Source organism: Aythya fuligula, chromosome 1 (genome assembly GCF_009819795.1).
Source record: "Aythya fuligula isolate bAytFul2 chromosome 1, bAytFul2.pri, whole genome shotgun sequence".
NCBI lineage: Eukaryota > Metazoa > Chordata > Aves > Anseriformes > Anatidae > Aythya > Aythya fuligula.
In genome coordinates this window covers 189,844,169-189,861,585 of record NC_045559.1, presented here as the reverse complement: position 1 = coordinate 189,861,585, position 17,417 = coordinate 189,844,169, and the positions used below count along the sequence as shown (strand labels likewise).

At 41.7% G+C, this 17,417-nt stretch overlaps 1 protein-coding gene across 1 annotated transcript; it reads right to left on the bottom strand.

Annotated features, from left to right (window-relative positions):
• Positions 1–1,742: 1,742 nt before the first annotated feature.
• Positions 1,743–16,729, bottom strand: POGLUT3 (protein O-glucosyltransferase 3). Its single transcript, XM_032197896.1, has 8 exons — positions 16,525–16,729; positions 11,008–11,205; positions 9,688–9,974; positions 9,033–9,249; positions 7,431–7,627; positions 6,423–6,617; positions 5,291–5,395; positions 1,743–4,429 (listed from the first exon to the last, which is right to left on the bottom strand). The coding sequence occupies exons 1-8, from the start codon at positions 16,727–16,729 to the stop codon at positions 4,304–4,306; spliced, it is 1,530 nt and encodes a 509-aa protein (XP_032053787.1). The 3' UTR covers positions 1,743–4,303.
• Positions 16,730–17,417: the final 688 nt, after the last annotated feature.

Here is a 17,417-nt window from a genome sequence, read left to right as displayed (position 1 = left end):
ATGAAATTGATGCTGGGTTATTATTTCCAAATGTGGGTGTCTAAATATATTAGGACATAGTATATATATAGATATGACAGCAAAAAAGGTTGAATTTTCTGGAGTATTCACTGTATGAAACTACTGTTAAGTTTAAAGAGATCTGAAAATAAGAAACCTCAGTGAACTCAACTGAAGGCTCTGCATGACCACCACTTGGGGAAGTCAGACCACATCTACATAGATGCCTGTGCATGAAAATGTTGGCCCTGGACTCTAGGACGTGCTGTTTCAAGCAAATAAGCCTGTGCCTGTCATCAGCGATAGTTTTGTGATGGTGTGTTAAAACTGACTACTGTTGACAAAAGCAGGACAAAGACTTTATTCTCGATATTAAATCCTATTGTGTGCTTTAAAAGCTGAAAATACTGCAGCAAAAGTCAATGCTGTGGTACAATATATATATTTAATTTCCATCAACTTTAAAATATATATATATATTAATTTTTGTAATTACCACCAACAGCTAGGTGTACTAGAGGTTTACTCAGTGCTGTTCAAGAACTGCTGGAGAATAATAAAACCCTAGTGTACTTATGCAGCTTAACGCTGTGCAATATGTGCATTGCACTTTGCTTGTACAGACAGGTTTTACTGAATATTTAGCAATTCCTCTAACACACCAGGCCAGTGAGTATCATTCTGTCATCAAACTAAAATAGATCTGACATCTTTTCTGGCCTGGAGGGGCAATTGTTACGATTGCTCATCATTACGATTTACATTGCAATATAGTACCACCAGTGGAAATGGGACAGGCTTTGCCTTCCCTTCTTTTATCTTTGGGAGATCTGTAGTTATAAACCGAACCAGATTTTCCCAAATGACTAAGCGCCTTTCATGGCAGTTCTGCCATGGCTCTTCTGTTTTCTGATTTTGGCGGGAAGACGAATATTCCTCAGGGTGTTTCTTGCCTCTAAGCCATGAAGGCATCTGCACAGATGCTTTCTGTGACAAACTAGTCTTTGCTTTGAAGGGATGCTTATTACTAAAGCAAGTTGGTTTTGGCAGAGAATTTCGAAGATTTTTTCCCCTTTCTTTGAAGGAAAAAAGGACAGGTGAAATATTCCTATTTATTTATATTCATGACTATATAAAAGTTATCTGATTCTTCTTCCAGTTTAAAAGACTTATGTTTCAAGCCAGGCAAGTTTTCCAACACGGGTATTTGAAAAGAACCCTAACATATCCAGCGGAGGACCACAAAGATGATATGGGGCCTGGAGCATCTTCCCGATGAGGAAAGGCTGAGAGACCTGGGTCTGTTCAGCCTGGAGAAGAGAAGACTGAGAGGGGATCTCATCAATGTGTATAAATACCTGAGGGGTGGGAGACAGAGGGATTTGGCCAGCCTCTCTTCAGTGGTTTGTGGGGACAGGACAAGGGGCAATGGCCACAAAATGGAGCCCAGGAAGTTCTGTACCAACATGTGAGAGAACTTCTTCACAGTGAGGGTGACGGAGCATTGGAACAGGCTGCCCAGGGTGGTTACGGAGTCTCCTTCTCTGGAGATATTCAAGGCCCATCTGGATGCCTGCCTGGGCAGCCTGCTCTAGGGAACCTGCTTTGGCAGGGGGTTGGACCCGATGATCTCTTGAGGTCCCTTCCAACCCCTACAGTTTTGTGATTCTGTGATATGTATCATGCCTACCCTGTTCTATCACTTTTTTTTTTTTTTTTTTTTAATACAAACATCATTTTTGGACTTTTGCTTTGAAATATGTGTGCAAGGTCAAAAATGTTGTTTCAACCATCTGGTATGCTTAATTGCCTTTGCTGAGCACAACATTGCATAAATCCTGATGAATACAAAATGCAGATAATATAATGGATAATGTAAGATAATATCATACAGTAAAACTGGCTGCACACAGAGAAGGGATGAGGAGCACGTTACCCAGTTTTAAGTGTCAGTGTCAGCAATGGAATTGTGCTTCTGAATTCTGATGTAGAAAAGTTTATGTCAGATGAAATGGAACATGTATTTATAGTCTGAAGTCTTAGGTCTGATTGTCATGCCAAATAAAAATACAACCACTATTTATATTAGTGTTAGAACTAGAACAAAGAGGTTGACAGGTAGGACAAGATGTTTCAGGTTTTTTCTTAACCAGTATAACGTAATAAATGACTGAGAGACAGATGCATTAATCTCTTTAGAGACCTGAGGTTCTTTCCATATTTAGCATGCTGAAAATCCAGTCTTTCTTCCAGTTCTAGATTTTTTTTTTTTTTAATGTATTTTATGAGAATAACTTGCAGTGTTACTTGGAGCGTTACTTGCAGGAATGAAACCTACATGAGGTATGCAGCACTGAACTTCGGACACCTCAGCAATTAGATGAGTCCACAGTCTTAAAATGTTTCCACTCTTTTTTGCACAGGGAGAATTAGGTATTCAGGAAAGACATTATCTGAGTGTAGCTGAGTAGAACACAGATGCCACATAAAGTTAGAAAGCTGAGGCATTCTGAAAATCTTTCTGCAGTTTTGTCATTGTGTCAACACCAAATATCTTTGTGTTTGCCTCCTGGAAGAGAACTTAGGAGTGAGGCGAGCAGTGAGTTTGGTGATGCAGGTGGATGTCAACACTTACCTTGCCTGGATGGTTTCAGCCCAATTGAACTCATGGTTTATTTCATATGGATTTGTTTTGCTGTCTGCTTTTGCTGCTTGTCAGTGCCTTCAATTTCAAAGTTAATCTTAGTTTAAGTAAGGTGTCAACTTTGAATGGACTTTAACCAGAAATCTGAAAGCTGGCTTTGAATCTGGACGCCAGATGTTAGGTGGTGGCCAGTTAACTCTTCATGATGTGGGAGGGAAGATTTGGCATTGGTCTCTCCTTCCAGGACAGTTTATATGTTTTGAAGTAGACAGTGTCTTGGGTAAAAATCAGCAGAGACACTGGGAGCAGCATCCAAGACTAGGATTTTTCCTTGAACCCACCCAAAGACACACTACATTGCTGTTGCCAACTCCTTCTGGCCCTGTTTATTTTGTATCATTAGCTTCATGGCTTCACAACTTCAGTGCAAGACCTGAAGAATTTGTCTCCAGTCTGGAGCTAAGGCACTCTGGAAATATGGCTTTGAAACAAACCAAGGAGAACCAAGTTGTTTTGTTGCTCAGTATTGCCCCCAACCCCTACTATTAAGACACAAAATGCAGCATAAGTTTTTCTACCAGAACTGTGATGGCTGATCTGCTGGCTACTCAACTCAGCGCTCTCAGTAGATTAGGTAGGGTTGATCTAAATTCAGAAAATGGATAAGCTCACTGTGGAGGCTTAAACACAGGACAAGTAGTTCATGAACCCAAGTGAAAAAGATGGTGACATCTTTAGCCTTACACAGAAGTAAAACCTAGGTAGTCTAAAACTTCACTAATAAATTTCAGATGCATGAATACTCAAGTAGGCCAGAATACTGTAGACTGTAGCTGTTGAAACGAGATACCAATATTTTACCTGGCCCTCACCCGAAGTTCCTAAGTCCTTTTGTGGATCTGTACCTATATTCAAAGACATGGTCAGGAGCAAGGAACAGGCCTTCAGAGAGATGTCTTGGCACTCAAAGCACCATGATTGTGAAAGCTACGCAGTCTGTTCTAAAGCAGACTTTAATTTTGGTGATACTCAGCCATGGTGCTTGCAGAAATATTATTCTCATCTTTCCCTCTCCTCTCCATTTCCCTCTCAAATTAACAAAGATTAAATCATGTTCTCTATTGTTATGTCATACACCACGGAATGATCTCAATGCAACACCTGATTTGATACCTGTAAATCTCAAATACCAATTTTCTTTGTCTAGTTAGAAAATTGTTTTGTATACAAGAAACAATCTCACACTGAGGTAAACTTTATGAAGAAATCATAACACTGTTTAGTATGTTGCAAATGCTCCTTTAGAGTAACTTGCCCTGACTCATGGCAGATCTTTTGGATGACTGGTTCCTCATAAAATTTGGTAACTGGGTCCCAGCAGGAAGGTGCGCAGCACTGCACTTATCTTCCTGGTGATGCAGTACATCCAACCAGTCCCCCAGATGCTCCCCAGTACAGGCTCAGCATCTGTCTGGTGGTGGCCACGGAGACAAAACTGTGGGAACCGACGTTGCAGATCAGAGTCAGTGTGAAAAAGGATATGTAAATACAATGCATAACTAAGAATGTCTGCTAGTGCATAAGTGTCTTCGGTTTCACAGCTTAAATCCTATTTAAATTCTTGCATTGTAAGAGGGTGATTTTGTCCATCCGGTACAGTTATAGATCTTCCCTTAAAGGCTTTTTCCTGTGGCAGCTGCATACTGAGTCTCTGTCATCAGGCTGAGGTACAAGATCCATTCCATCCCGTATTTCAGGTTTGCTGGCTTGGCGTTCGGCATATTTCTGAAATATGTAAACAACATTTAAGAATGCTGAAAGCACCAAGGTATAATTCATGAAACAGAATTTCCCTCCTCCCTTCCACTTACCAGCTTCCCTTTATCCAGGCTCCTTATGTCATTGTTTACAACCTGTTTACAAGATGTCTTTATAACACGCCTAGTAATAGGCTACATTGCCTCTGAAAGCCTCCTTTAATGTTTTCCCATGTGCTATGATTAATGTCAATCTGAATATTGTCGTTATTTGTGCCTCTAACCACGTTATGCAGATAATAATGTCATTTTGGTACACTGAGCTATGTCAAACTTTGTGTCAACCTGTGACTGCTGAGGCCAAGCTCTACCTCTGTACAGCAAGGGAGGAAAAAGAAACGAGTACTTTCAGAGAAGAGCAGCTCAAGTTTCACTAGAGACTTGCATCTCCTAGGGAAGCAATGACTATTTGGCCTGCGTCACCCTTCCCCACTCTGCAAACTGTATTTCCAGAATTTCTTTTCCAGGTATTCATTGTTACGTAAATACAGCAGAGTAGCTAATGAGTGGATAAATATGAAGGGAAAAATAAGGTAAGTTATGTGCAGATGATCTCCTACCTCTATGTCATATACCAAGTGACACCAAGAACAGGTCTGACTGTGGGGATGGGGGAAAAAAAAGATATAAATCTCTCATTCTGTAAAGCAACTGTTATGTCAGGCTGCCTCTCTAATGATGAAACAAGTTTTAGCAAAGATCTTTACACTGATCTCCTGTGAGTAATATAAACAACGTCTGCTACTGATGTAAGGACTGAGTATGAAATGGGTATCATCAGTAGCTGTAGCAGTTGAGGAAAAGTAATAAAATGCTTTATTATACTAACCTGCAGCACTTTGTAATAGTAGCAGTAAAGCCTGTGAGGTTGAAGTAATTCTCTTGCCATTAACTGTCCTTCTCTAGCAATTTTTTGTGCTTCTTCATCATTTTCCTGGAAAATTGAGAGGAGACAGGAATGAATAGCAGAGCAATCAGTGAGTTACTTGAACCCTTGCTGGCCTAGGTATGTTTATCAAAGGGGCTATTCAAATCTGAACTTTTACAATTGCTGGTACGCTGCAAAGGCACACTGTTTAAATTTCAATTTTTTTTTTGAAATACTGGATTGCTTTTGTGGTTTCAGTTAGTAGCTCAGGGCTATCAGTAACAGCTTTCACGGGTAACTGTACAATTTCAAAAACTAAGTATTGTTACTCCACTGTTTTGGCCAAGTCAAAGCCTCTTCAAAAGCAGCCCTGACAACTCCCACACATACTTAGTTACACAGAAGACAGAGCTGCAGCTGTTGTCCTTTTCTATGCAATGCAACCCAGTGTTTTCCTTTTAAAAATAACTGATTGACATTAAAAAGTTGTATAGGTAATGCCAGCATGAGCACGTGAATTCATGTACTTACTCTCAAAATTTTTAGGTCTGTATCTCAGAGCTTTTAGTATTCTCATCTGATTCTTTATGAAGAACTACAGAACTGTCAAAACAGAATCTTTTCCTATGTTTTTAAACTTACAGTTAAGCTTAAAACACAAATGGTATTTGCAGTCACACAGCATGCCAGCCTCTCTTATCCTGAGATTATATAGAGCAGTGATTTTTTGTACATTCAGACAGACATGCAATGACTTCTGTTCTAGTCAGGACCTGAAAAAAGTGATAGAATAATTAAGTAGTACCTAGGATTCTGGGCATTTCTTTGAAAATTACCTGCATTAGTCAGTATACTAATGCTCTGACTCATGAAAACACTACTGCACATACCTAAAATTAATTCTCAACTATTTCCCTGAATAGAGATGGTTACTTGAATTAAGGCCTTTCCCTCTAATACAGCAAAATGTACTTCCTTTATCCCAAGATCTCAGCAGAGAGTTTATGCAAAATATGTATGTGGAAATACAAAAAGAGAGCACTAAGATTTTTTTTTAAACATTTTTATATAATGAATTTGCAATGGAACTTACCTTAGCCCATTTTATTTTTTCTAGCAAGTCTTCCAAGCTTCTCTTAACTGGAACATAATGCTTCCATGGTTTTAATACAGAATAAAAATGTTCATAGTACTGGGAATCTTGCTTCAGTACTAGGCTGTCACCCAGCATGAGGTATGGAAACCTGTAAGCTGCTACGGTCCCATCAACATTCACTTGGTACTTGTACTACAAATGAAGATAAGAGGGAAAAAACGTGAAACATTTTGAAACAGAATAGCAACACTGATTATATAAAAAATTATTTTCACAGACTATTCATAATTTTTTAATTAGTTTTCAAACCAGTTTTAGTGTCAAGCAGGTGTAGTTTAGTGGTGTTAGGATAACATAGTGGAAAAATTATTTGTTTTCAGCCCAAGACTGACAGCGAAGAAGCTGAAATTCCTGCTGGGCACTATTATCCTAAAGTGTCCTGTGACAGAACAAGGGGTAGAGCTATGAAGAAATCAAAACTAATCTATGCTTCAAAAGAGTAAATTTATTCTCACTGAAAACTATATAGAACAATCTAACACAGTAAACTAAAAGCAACCATGAATACAGTGCTCTGCCAGATACTCTTGGCTTATACAGCATTTCCAATATATTATTCTCTGGAATAGAGCTTCAGCTGCCATTGTTACAATTACTTTTTACAAGACTCTGTCCTCTTTATACCCAAGTTTTGTCCATTGTTTTCATATTTTCCCCAAGTAAAAAAAAAAAAAAAAAGATGGTGAGCAACCACATTTTTCAATCCCTTAAAAAAGAACTTCCATGAATTCTCTCAAAGGGAATCCATGAAAAATTGTAGTGGCTTTCTTTAATGTGTCACACTACAACTTTGATTATGGGTGGTCTAGCTCCCCATGGACCAGGGTTCACAGTGTAGCATGACTCTTTTGTTTACTGAATGGAATTAGCAAAATCAAGCCTTGTTATTTTAGTTGGTAAGCACTTGGCAGCAAAATTAATCCAGGATTGTAATCTTCATGCTACCTTAAAGAAGTCAAAGAAGCCCATCAGCGGAACCTTTCCCAGCTCTTTTTCTTTTTCTCTGAAGAAGAAATATCCTGTTATTCCAGCATCAAGTAGTTCTGGATTTTTCCTGGATAACTTGACAAGATAGAGACGTTCTTCTCTGCTGTCTCGACCTCTAAATAAAGCTTGCTCAGTTTTGTTTTCCCAGAATGGGCCTATGAGCATTAAGTGATAAGATAAAAGCGAACAGTCATGAAATATACATGATACCTTTCGTGCAAATAATAGGAACTTGCTATGAAAGTGGTATTACTCTCAGAGACATGGTAAAACAGACGTGATTTCTTATAATTAACCCATAAACACTTATTAATCACAGGGTTTAGACTCCCAGTTCTGCCTTGAATTTTGGGATGAGAAACTGAGCAACTTTTAAAAAGAAAAATAGAAAATTGCTTTTGCACTCATCAATTTTACATTCAAATAACCTAAAATATCTTGAAAGTTGTATAAGAAATTGTATTCAAATTATTTATATGAGTAAAATAGTAATTAAAGTAATTCTCTGCCCTTAAAGACTGCCACAATAACGAAACTTTCTTTAGAAAAATCCACTTGTGTTACACAGCAATTTATTCAGGTCTTTGAGAAGTCACTTAATGATAACCTATAAAGGAAAAAAAATGCTATACTGTGTCCTCAGGATACTTAGCTAGAGCCAGAAAGACTTCATCTCTGCTTACTTCTTTCTTTTAAAAATGTTAAATATGTGTCCTTCTTCATCCTTCTGCTGGAAATTTCCTTAATGGACATACCAAGTTGGAGTAGGACCTTAATTGTATCCTAACCGGAAAAGCAGCTGCACTAAACAAGTAAACACAGACTGCTTCAAACTGATAATGTAATTAAGATGGTAAATTTAAAAACAAAGTAATAAAGCAAGGAGAAACTGTCAACTATTCAAGTAAAAAGAAACACCTACTCGCTGAAATTTTACTCCTTAGGTATTGTGCGTGTCACCTGCCTGATCCTATTCATGAATATCCTGGGGGAAAAACACACCTGTCAGTAAAACTGACTCTTCCTTTGAAGCTAGAAAAACCATTCAGAAGATCCCACTACGAGGTATTTCTTATACAAACAATATTTTTTTCAGTTGAAAGAGACTACATCATAGTTCCAGTTTGCTACTTTCAGGATTCAAATTAATTTTTATGAAAGTGGAACATTGGGCCACATCACTGTCAGAAAAAAGGATTACTATTTTATTAGAAGGAGCATATTCAATCCCTTTACTGAGGGGACAGGCCTTCTAATTATATATATATATTTGAAATGTCATGGTAGCTATCTTCTGGATGGTAGCTATCTTCTGAATTTAAGTTAAAATTCACCATTATTGTGAACTGAATTTCTTAAATTTTGGCTCTAACCCTGTATTAAACACCTCCTTTTAGCAGTGTTGAAAGTGTGTAGACTCTGTAAAGACCAAACTGCTTGTATTACGAGATGTCCTATGGCATTTCATGTGTCGTGTAAACTGTAACACACATTATTTAAACACAGCTTACTCCAATGGAATGACAATTTCTTTCTTAAAATTCACCATCTCTAACTTACCTGTATTTCCCTGAATAGAAAGGAGATCATTTGTGACACCACGTAGGGTTTCAAGAGTTGAGTGGGTTACATCATACGTTGGAAGGACTATGTCTCTTGAATCCACAGAGCCACACCATGAAATTATAGGTATAGGGCCAGGCGTATCATTAACTTTTCGATACTCAACTGGCCAATCTCCAACATTAAGATAAAACTCCACATCTGGAAGATGAACCTAAAAGTATACCCAAGAAAGCATAACACAAAGGTAATCATTTGCCATTCTTAAGTGAAGTATAATCCTCAGTTCTCTTATGAAACAACAAACTTACTGAATCAACCTACCTTAGAATCAACAAGCCTACGAATACATGTTACAGATTTAGCTGATATTAAGATACTGATTTCAAGTTTCTGTCCTGCAAGTAGATCTGAAGGGAACACTTACAGAGGCCAGGAAGCTTGCCAGCTTGAGCTTCAGCTTCTGCAGCTTTTCTACCAATCCCACACATTAAGTCTAGTATGATCCCTAAACAGATACTGTCATCTTAATGGAAAAAAAAAAATAATATCTCATTGCAGCAACTACAAATCTGGAGATACAACAGCGAATGCAGCACAGCCATACTGGAATAAGACTTAATAGTTTTAAGTAAATGGTCAAAACTGATACCTTTCTTGCCAGTGACAGTAACATCTCATCGGAGAACATTTTGAAGTCTGTGTACTTCCCTAAGGAACGACGGTAGATGCGATTATTGAGAATAGTGTAATGTACAATAGCACCTCTTGTCTGACTGAACTTTGATGGGATTTCTTTAAGCATTCGCTGAAGGTCAATGGTGGGAAAGGAAAGGAAGTCCTTTGTAATCTGAGGTTCTTGGGATGGACAAGAGAGAGTGTTCTGCCAGACCTCAGGGTCTTCCTCAGGACAGTCACAATATTCGTGATAAACTGGTCCTGCAGAAAATGAAACACTGAGAGTCAGTATTTGTGATTCTACACCAATCATAATTCCCCAAACACACAGGCATATAAATCTAGAAATTAGAGTGGCTTGACATTTTTTTTCTAAGTTTTCTGAAGTTTCCTGGGAAATCATCAATCTGGGGGAAAGCAATGTAATTGAGAAAACTGCATCATTCTTTTCAGAAATAATAATACGAGACATGTTGTTACTTGTTGAGGGCAAAATTCATCTGCAAAATGAAGCTCCACTGTTGTGCTACCTGACAACCACAGAGAATGTTTAGAATTGGTCTAATGTCCATAACTAGTAAAGCACAGGTATTATTTTCAATTTTAGCCTAATTCAGGACTTTGATACAACAGTCTTTAGCTCTGCTATAAGGTACTGTCTGTCATAAATCATCAACTATTCTTACTGTTCTTTTGAAGCAGCAGGCTTAAACAAGAGCCTCTCACAGCACGAGAAAAGCCTTTACGGACTCTACTCAACACAGGTGCTGCCCTGTGCCATATTATCAAGGTTGCTGGTAAATGTACACCAGCAAAAACAAGACAAACTGCTGCCTTGACAACACAGGACAGTTTTATTTCAGTTTGAAAGCATTTCTAAGTTTGTATTTATGATGCTTTACAAAAATAAAACATAACCAAATTCTGGTTAAAAATAACGATGTTATTTTTAAGTGAATACCTGCTTGAAAAAAGTAGAAGTACTAAGCCTCTCTTATTCCTCTTACAAAATCTGAAGAAATCTGCTCCTGTATGCACGAGGGCAGAGGATATATTCAGACACAGGACCTTAAGATCAGAGGCTGTAATCTCCCTGCCTATGTGTCTGCGTCCTGTAACTTGGCAATGTACAGGGATTGTCTCTGCTTACTGCTCTGCATGAGGGGAAGTTTGTGATGAGACTGTATGAACAAGAGCAACCGAACCTCTAATCTCCCACCTCTCGCAGTAAATTAGTCCACAGCATTTCTGTAGCTACCATCACACATTGCATTAGATCAGAAGAACAACGTACCTTTCAAGATATAAGGAGACTGAGCAACATGCTTATCGCCATAAAGTATCTCAATTTTTAGCCCTTTTTTGACACTGCCATACATCCGATACCGCATGAGAAACGTGCCGTCGTTTCTATCCAAAGGGAGAGGAGTATGAATTCTGGTGATCTCTTTTGGAGAAAGTGCTTTAATTACCACTTTAAACTGTGTTCGTCCTGAAAAGAGGAAAATAAAAACAGATAAAAGCACTTCGAGCTATTAGAATCACATGTATGAATTAAAGGTGAGAGCAAACTCTACTGGATGAAATCCATGGAATTTCATTTAATGCCGCACTGGATTTTTTTTAATTATACCATGTTGGAAAAATTCATTTCCAGCCATGTAGTGCCATCCTAGCAATTTTTCTTGATCATCACATGCCCAATAAATGGAAAATTGTAGACAGTGATAAAAAGTTAATTAATGACTACAACATCAAAAGAAAAGCTAACAATATTTTGAAGCAAAAATTTGCTTTAATCTTCTGTTTTCCTGTTAATGCTTTGGGCAACTAGCATTTCCTCTAGAATAAGAGAGACAGAAAACGAAGTTAAAAAAAAAAAAAGACAAAAGAACACTTGCCAGCTTGCAGAAAGGCAGTTGCAGCATGCAGCAGTCGGATACAAATTGCTCATCTTTGGGCTGCAGCTGACCGACTTGCACATTTAAGGTTCCAGCTACTGAAAAGCAGGGATAAGAGAGTGATGGTGGAGATGTTTCCTGGTCATCTGCCTGACCTGTGCTTTCATCATTAATACCCTGTGACTTTTTAACTGGGCATGGAACATTTTGTGGACAAGATGAGTGTACATAAACATAAACCTGTTTTATTTCCTTACTTCTGTCACACATGGTCATAGTTAACTTTATCCCTCAAAAAAGAGCTGGACAGTTTATTCTCAGAAATTTGATTGTTTGCAAAGCAAACAAATACAATTAAACTGACAAATTCCAGGTAAAATCAATATATTACTACAATCTGAGCATGTCCCAACAGCACTAAAAGCCTGAGATGTTACGCTTGTTTCTGTACAATCTGCATCTTAACATAATTTACACCCACAAATACAAAACCGATAGTGAACGAGCAGTCACGTAATGACATTTCTGTCTTCCTCAGAACACTGGATCTTGAGATCGGATGAAGCCAGTTAAGGTGCAAGTCTCCAGAGCAGGCAGGAACCCAGCTGTGCATTGCCTGCCACCAGATGCCCTGCCCCTTCAGAGCAGTCACCATGAGCGACACAGATCCACCCAGATATTGCTGTCAGAGAGGGTCCCGCTGTAAATAAGCATAGGAGCAATGTCTGCAAGCAGAAGAATCTCGTGAGGCTGATCACTCCCCCTTTTCTGCTTTGTATTCAAATGTACAAACACAAAATGTGGATTATTTGTAATCATCCCTCCGTTTTCTTACCATTCAAAAGTCCTTGCCAGCAAAACACACCAAAAACCAAGTCAGAATATCTTCATTGAAGAGCATACTGAGGAAATAAAATCATTATGAAGTAAGCTTTCAGTCTTTCCTGGAATGTCACTGAGGCAAGCAGCACTCCCACTGCTGAGGAATGTGGAATATTGTGTTTTTGGTAGCTGGCAGATCTGCCATGAAAAGCCCTCATTTATCTGCCCAGCGGGACTTCCAAAAGTGCACTTCTGGCTTCTGAGAAACAGAGGAGTGTTAAGGTTGCTCCAGATATGTGGCGTGTCCTTTTCAGAGGAACGATGAGCGGACACCTCCCTGCTTGCCTAGGTGCTAGGCTGAAGATACACTAGCAGTGAAGCTACGCAGTGTGAAATTTCCTTGGGCAAGTACCAGTACAGCTCTGTACCAGCCCAGGGTAGCTTTCAGGAATCCCACAACATGCAGATATGCTCCTTTTTTTTTTTTCTTTGGGAAATGGTCGGTAAGTCAGAGTGACTCCAACGCTCTGAAGCTGCAGCTCTCTAAGGACTTCGAGTACCGGGTGTAGATGCTCTGTGGCGAGTGGACAACCCTTGTGTGCTGCAGGAAATAATGGAGCTTTATTCGTGTGCACACTCAATAACTTTATGATGATTTGCTCCTACGTGAATCTGCCTGAATCGTGTAGCCGGATTCCAAACTGTCCATGACTGAGATATCCAGAACTCTTCAGTGGGCAGTCAGGTTCTTTCCAAATATATCCTTCAGCTCTGCTTTGCTCTGTGCAACATTATGTTGCACCAGGCAACACATGATAACAAAAACACAGAATAATGAGAATAACAGATGTTGAGTTTGGAGGGGACTTCTCGAGATCATCTGGCCCAACGCCCCTGCTCAGGCAGGGTCAGCTAGGGCAGGCTGCCCAGCACCGTGCCCAGCTGGGTTCCGAGTATCTCCATGGATGGAGGATCCACAACCTCTCTGGGATCTGCTCCAATGTTTGATGGCCCACAGTAAAAACAAGAACAAAACCAAGAACTATTTCTTGTGTTCAGATGGATTTTGACTGTTCTTCTAGTCTTCAGGAACCTCTCCTGTTTGCCACGATCTTTCAAAGATCATCAAAAGTGGCCTCGCAATAACATCAGCCAGCTCAGAATTTCTAGGTTGAAAGAGACCTCAAGATCATCGAGTCCAACCTCTGACCTAACACTAACAAGTCCTCCACTAAACCACATCACTGAGCTCTACATCTAAACGTCTTTTAAAGACTTCCAGGGATGGTGACTCCACCACTTCCCTGGGCAGCCCATTCCAATGCCTCACAACCCTCTCGGTAAAGAAGTTTTTCCTAACATCCAACCTAAAACTCCCCTGGTGCAACTTTTTGATGTCATTCATATCCCTCACCAGATCCAGTTCCAGATGAGCTTTGGATTCCCTAACCGCATCTCTGCACAATCAGAAAGCATCTCTGTACTCCTCCTCGGTCACCTGCCCTGCCTTCCACCACATGCACGCTTCAGCAGAAGCTCCCTGTTCATCCGTGCAGGTCTCCTGCCACCCTTGTTCGATTTCCTGCTTGTAGGGATGGATCATTCCTGAGCTAGGAGAGGTGATCCTTGAATATAAGGCAGCTGAGATGGTAACAAGGAAGGACTTCTTCAGAAGACAAAAAAGACTTAATTTTTGTTCTTCCTTTTAGGAAGACGGAATTACACTTCTCTTGGCTTGCACAGGAAATGAATTAATGCTAATTAGGATGACACTGGAAATGCTTCATCCCCTGTACTAAGACTTGGGAGCAGTTTTATTAAATATAAAGGGCAATGTACCCAGGTGTAAAATTTGTTTTACCATGAAAACCTGTCTGGGACAGCATTTTAAGGAAAATAATAATGTTCCTATTCTGAAGAGAGACTAAAATACAGACAGTCAAAATGGGATACTTCAAGAAAACCACCTGGTGAAACTTGCTTTATGTATTTTTTTTTCTCTTGTATAGCTTGCAAACGCAGTATTCCATGCATTGATAAAAAGTGACAAATACAGAGAAGGAAAGGGAGAAAAAGTTAAGAAGGTATTTGTTTATGAAAATTGCTAGAGAAAAACAAAAGAAAACAGACACCCCTTTTCTGAAATGCAAGCAGAAAATGAAAGAGAAGATCTGAAAACAAATTGTTTTTTTTCCCCTCAATGATTTTATTGAAATCATTGCTGGTTGCTTCTTCAGATGGAAACTGGCAGTATAGTCAATAAAGAGGCAGTTGAACAAAATAGGTTCACTTAGCACTTGACAACATGGGTTCCTGTGAATAGCACAGAATTCATATAAAGACATGGGGACACAGTTTAGTGTAGGGGAAAGCCTAGCAGGAAAGAAGGATAAGGGGATCCAAGAATCCAAAGAAAAAATTATGCACTTTATATTAAAAATAAGTTCTGTATTTTCAGCAGTGATTCTTTAATATTTTGATTTTTTTTTTCTTTTTTTTTTTTTTTTTCCTAGGGAAGGAGTGAATTCTGCATCATTTGGCATCTTCCTGAAAAGACGGTCAGAGCTGCAGGCTGTAGGGTGACATTATTGTTCGGTGTGCAATGGTGCACATTAGTGCTGGTAATTAGACTTGATACTCAGAAAACTCATCTGGATTTAAGATCTACTAATTACCCTATATAAGTGCCATGTTGTGTACTGAGCTACTTGATTGAGATTCTGATCCACACAAAACACAGCTTAATAGCTTAGCACTCATTTTACAAATGGGAAGCCTGAACTGCAGCACTCTGATTGCAGTATTCTTGTTGGTGTGATGGAGATGGTAACGTGGAATTATTTAGCTATCCCAGTAGGGATATTTTGAGATGTATTTAGTTTATATTGGAAATAAATGCCTCGGTGAATATTATTAATTGTAATTCTTACTGCCATTTTACAAGTGGAATCTGAACATTTTAACATTTAAAACCATTTGAGAACTGGAATTTATAGCCTGTGTTTATAGGAATAAATTGAACAGTGCTCGTGCACTGGAATGTGATCAACTGTACCGCTAAGTTGTTAAATGATCCTTGGCACTCTCCTAAATAATTCCTGGCACAGCTCAGGAGCTAGCCTGGGCCGAGCCAGCAGCCGTTCCCCACGGGCATCCTGCGTGCACCGCCTGGGTCAAGAGGCTATAAACGCCACAGAGCGAATGGAGGCCACTCCATGCCAGATGGCATCACGACCTGAAAACTTCCCCAAGGGCATTTTATTTATTAACATAAACACAGACATACGTGTACGCACTGAGGGCAAAACTAGGTTTGCAGTACCCACTTCCTATCAGCTTATCTGGGAGCATTTAAACTCGCACAGAGAATCCTGCTGAGCTTCACCCCTTTTACCTTTAGCCACCTGTTGCTCCAACCTGAGGATCCTCCCTCTGTGGCTGAAATCGGCCTCAGAGCGGGCAGCAAGGGTGCAGCTGCACTGCTGCAAGCTGCGCTGCAGCCCGGCACAGCATTGCAACAGAGGCTGGAGCAGGTCCAGCACTGAGGCGTGCGGGGCTCTGTCTCACATCTCTGCTGGGCAGCTTGCTCATCGCTGCCTTCAGGATGAAATCTGAGGCACAGAAGTTCTTTTTATCCTAAACTGCAACTATTTGTACAGAGGGTGTGCGACTGGCTGGCGGCAGAAACCAGCAGCCAGGCAGCGCAGCGCGGGGCTGCAGGAGCACAACCCCATGCCCACCCTCAGGAGAAGTGTCCGGGGATGTTTTGTGCTGGCGCTGAATGAACAGGAGGTGAAAACTATTCCCGTTTAACGGGGCAGCAGCAGGATAACGGAGCGCTGCGGGACCGGGATGCGAAGCGAGCTGGAGGCGTGCAGAGAGGGAGAAGAGTTCAGGGCAGGGGGCTGAGGGAAGGGGCTGCCAGGGATGGGTGCACAGAGCAGGCAGGGAGGAGGAAGAGGAGAAGGAGAAAGGGGAAAGGGGAAGCAAATGGGGAAAGGGAAGGGGATAGGGGAAAGGGAGGAGCCCCGCTGCCCCCGGGGCAGGGCTTGCAGCCCGCCCCCTGCCCCGGAGCCCGAGCACGGTACCTGGGGGCGAGCGGGTGAAGTTGTGTCCGGCCGCGCTGACCGCCTGGAGGTGGAAGTAGCGCACGGGCAGGGCGAGCCCCGCTTCCAGCCCGGGGCCCCACGCCAGGCTCCGCTCGGGGCTGACGGCGGCCGCCTCGGCGGAGCTCAGCAGCGGCAGAGCGGCGCCCAGCAGCAGCCGCAGCAGCCCGCAGCCCCGGCTCGCCATGGCCCCGCCGAGCCGAGCCGAGCCGAGCCGGGCCGGGCCGGTCCACGGCCTCCTCCGGGCCTGCGCGGCCGGGCGGGCCCCAGCGCCCGCTCCCCGGGGCGGCCGCCGCCCGCTCCCCGCCCCGCGGGGCGGCCCGAGGGGGCCGGGGCCGGGGCTGGAGCCGGGCGCGCCCCGCGCCTCAGGGCGGTGCCGGCCCCCGGCTGCAAACGCCCGGCCCGGGGCTGCCCTGGCGGGGAGCGGGCGGCTCTGAAGCGCCGAAGGTGTTGGTGCGCTGCCAGAGAGCCGGGGGGAATGGCCGCCGGCCCCGTCCTGCTGCCGCCTGCTCCGGCCTCGTGTTCCCGGGCCTGAGGTGGTCCTCGTGGGCTGCGAGCGCCCTGCAGGCCAGGCGGCAGCAGAAATAGCCCCCGTGTTTCCCTCCAGCCTGTGCTTTAGCAGTCAAATGAACAGCTGGCACTGCAATACAGTGCCTGTGTTTCGTGATGTTGCACCAGCTAAACAGCTGGTATTGAATTTAAAGAGAAAAAAAAAAAAAGTATTTCTCTTAATCACAACTGCACGAATCAGTCCATATAGAGACTGCTGTGAAATAAAAATGCAAACACAATTTTAAGTTCCCCCTTGTTGTTTCCAGGATCTTGCATGTAGGGACCACATTCAAACCAAAGGACAGACTGGGGACCCTGCTGGG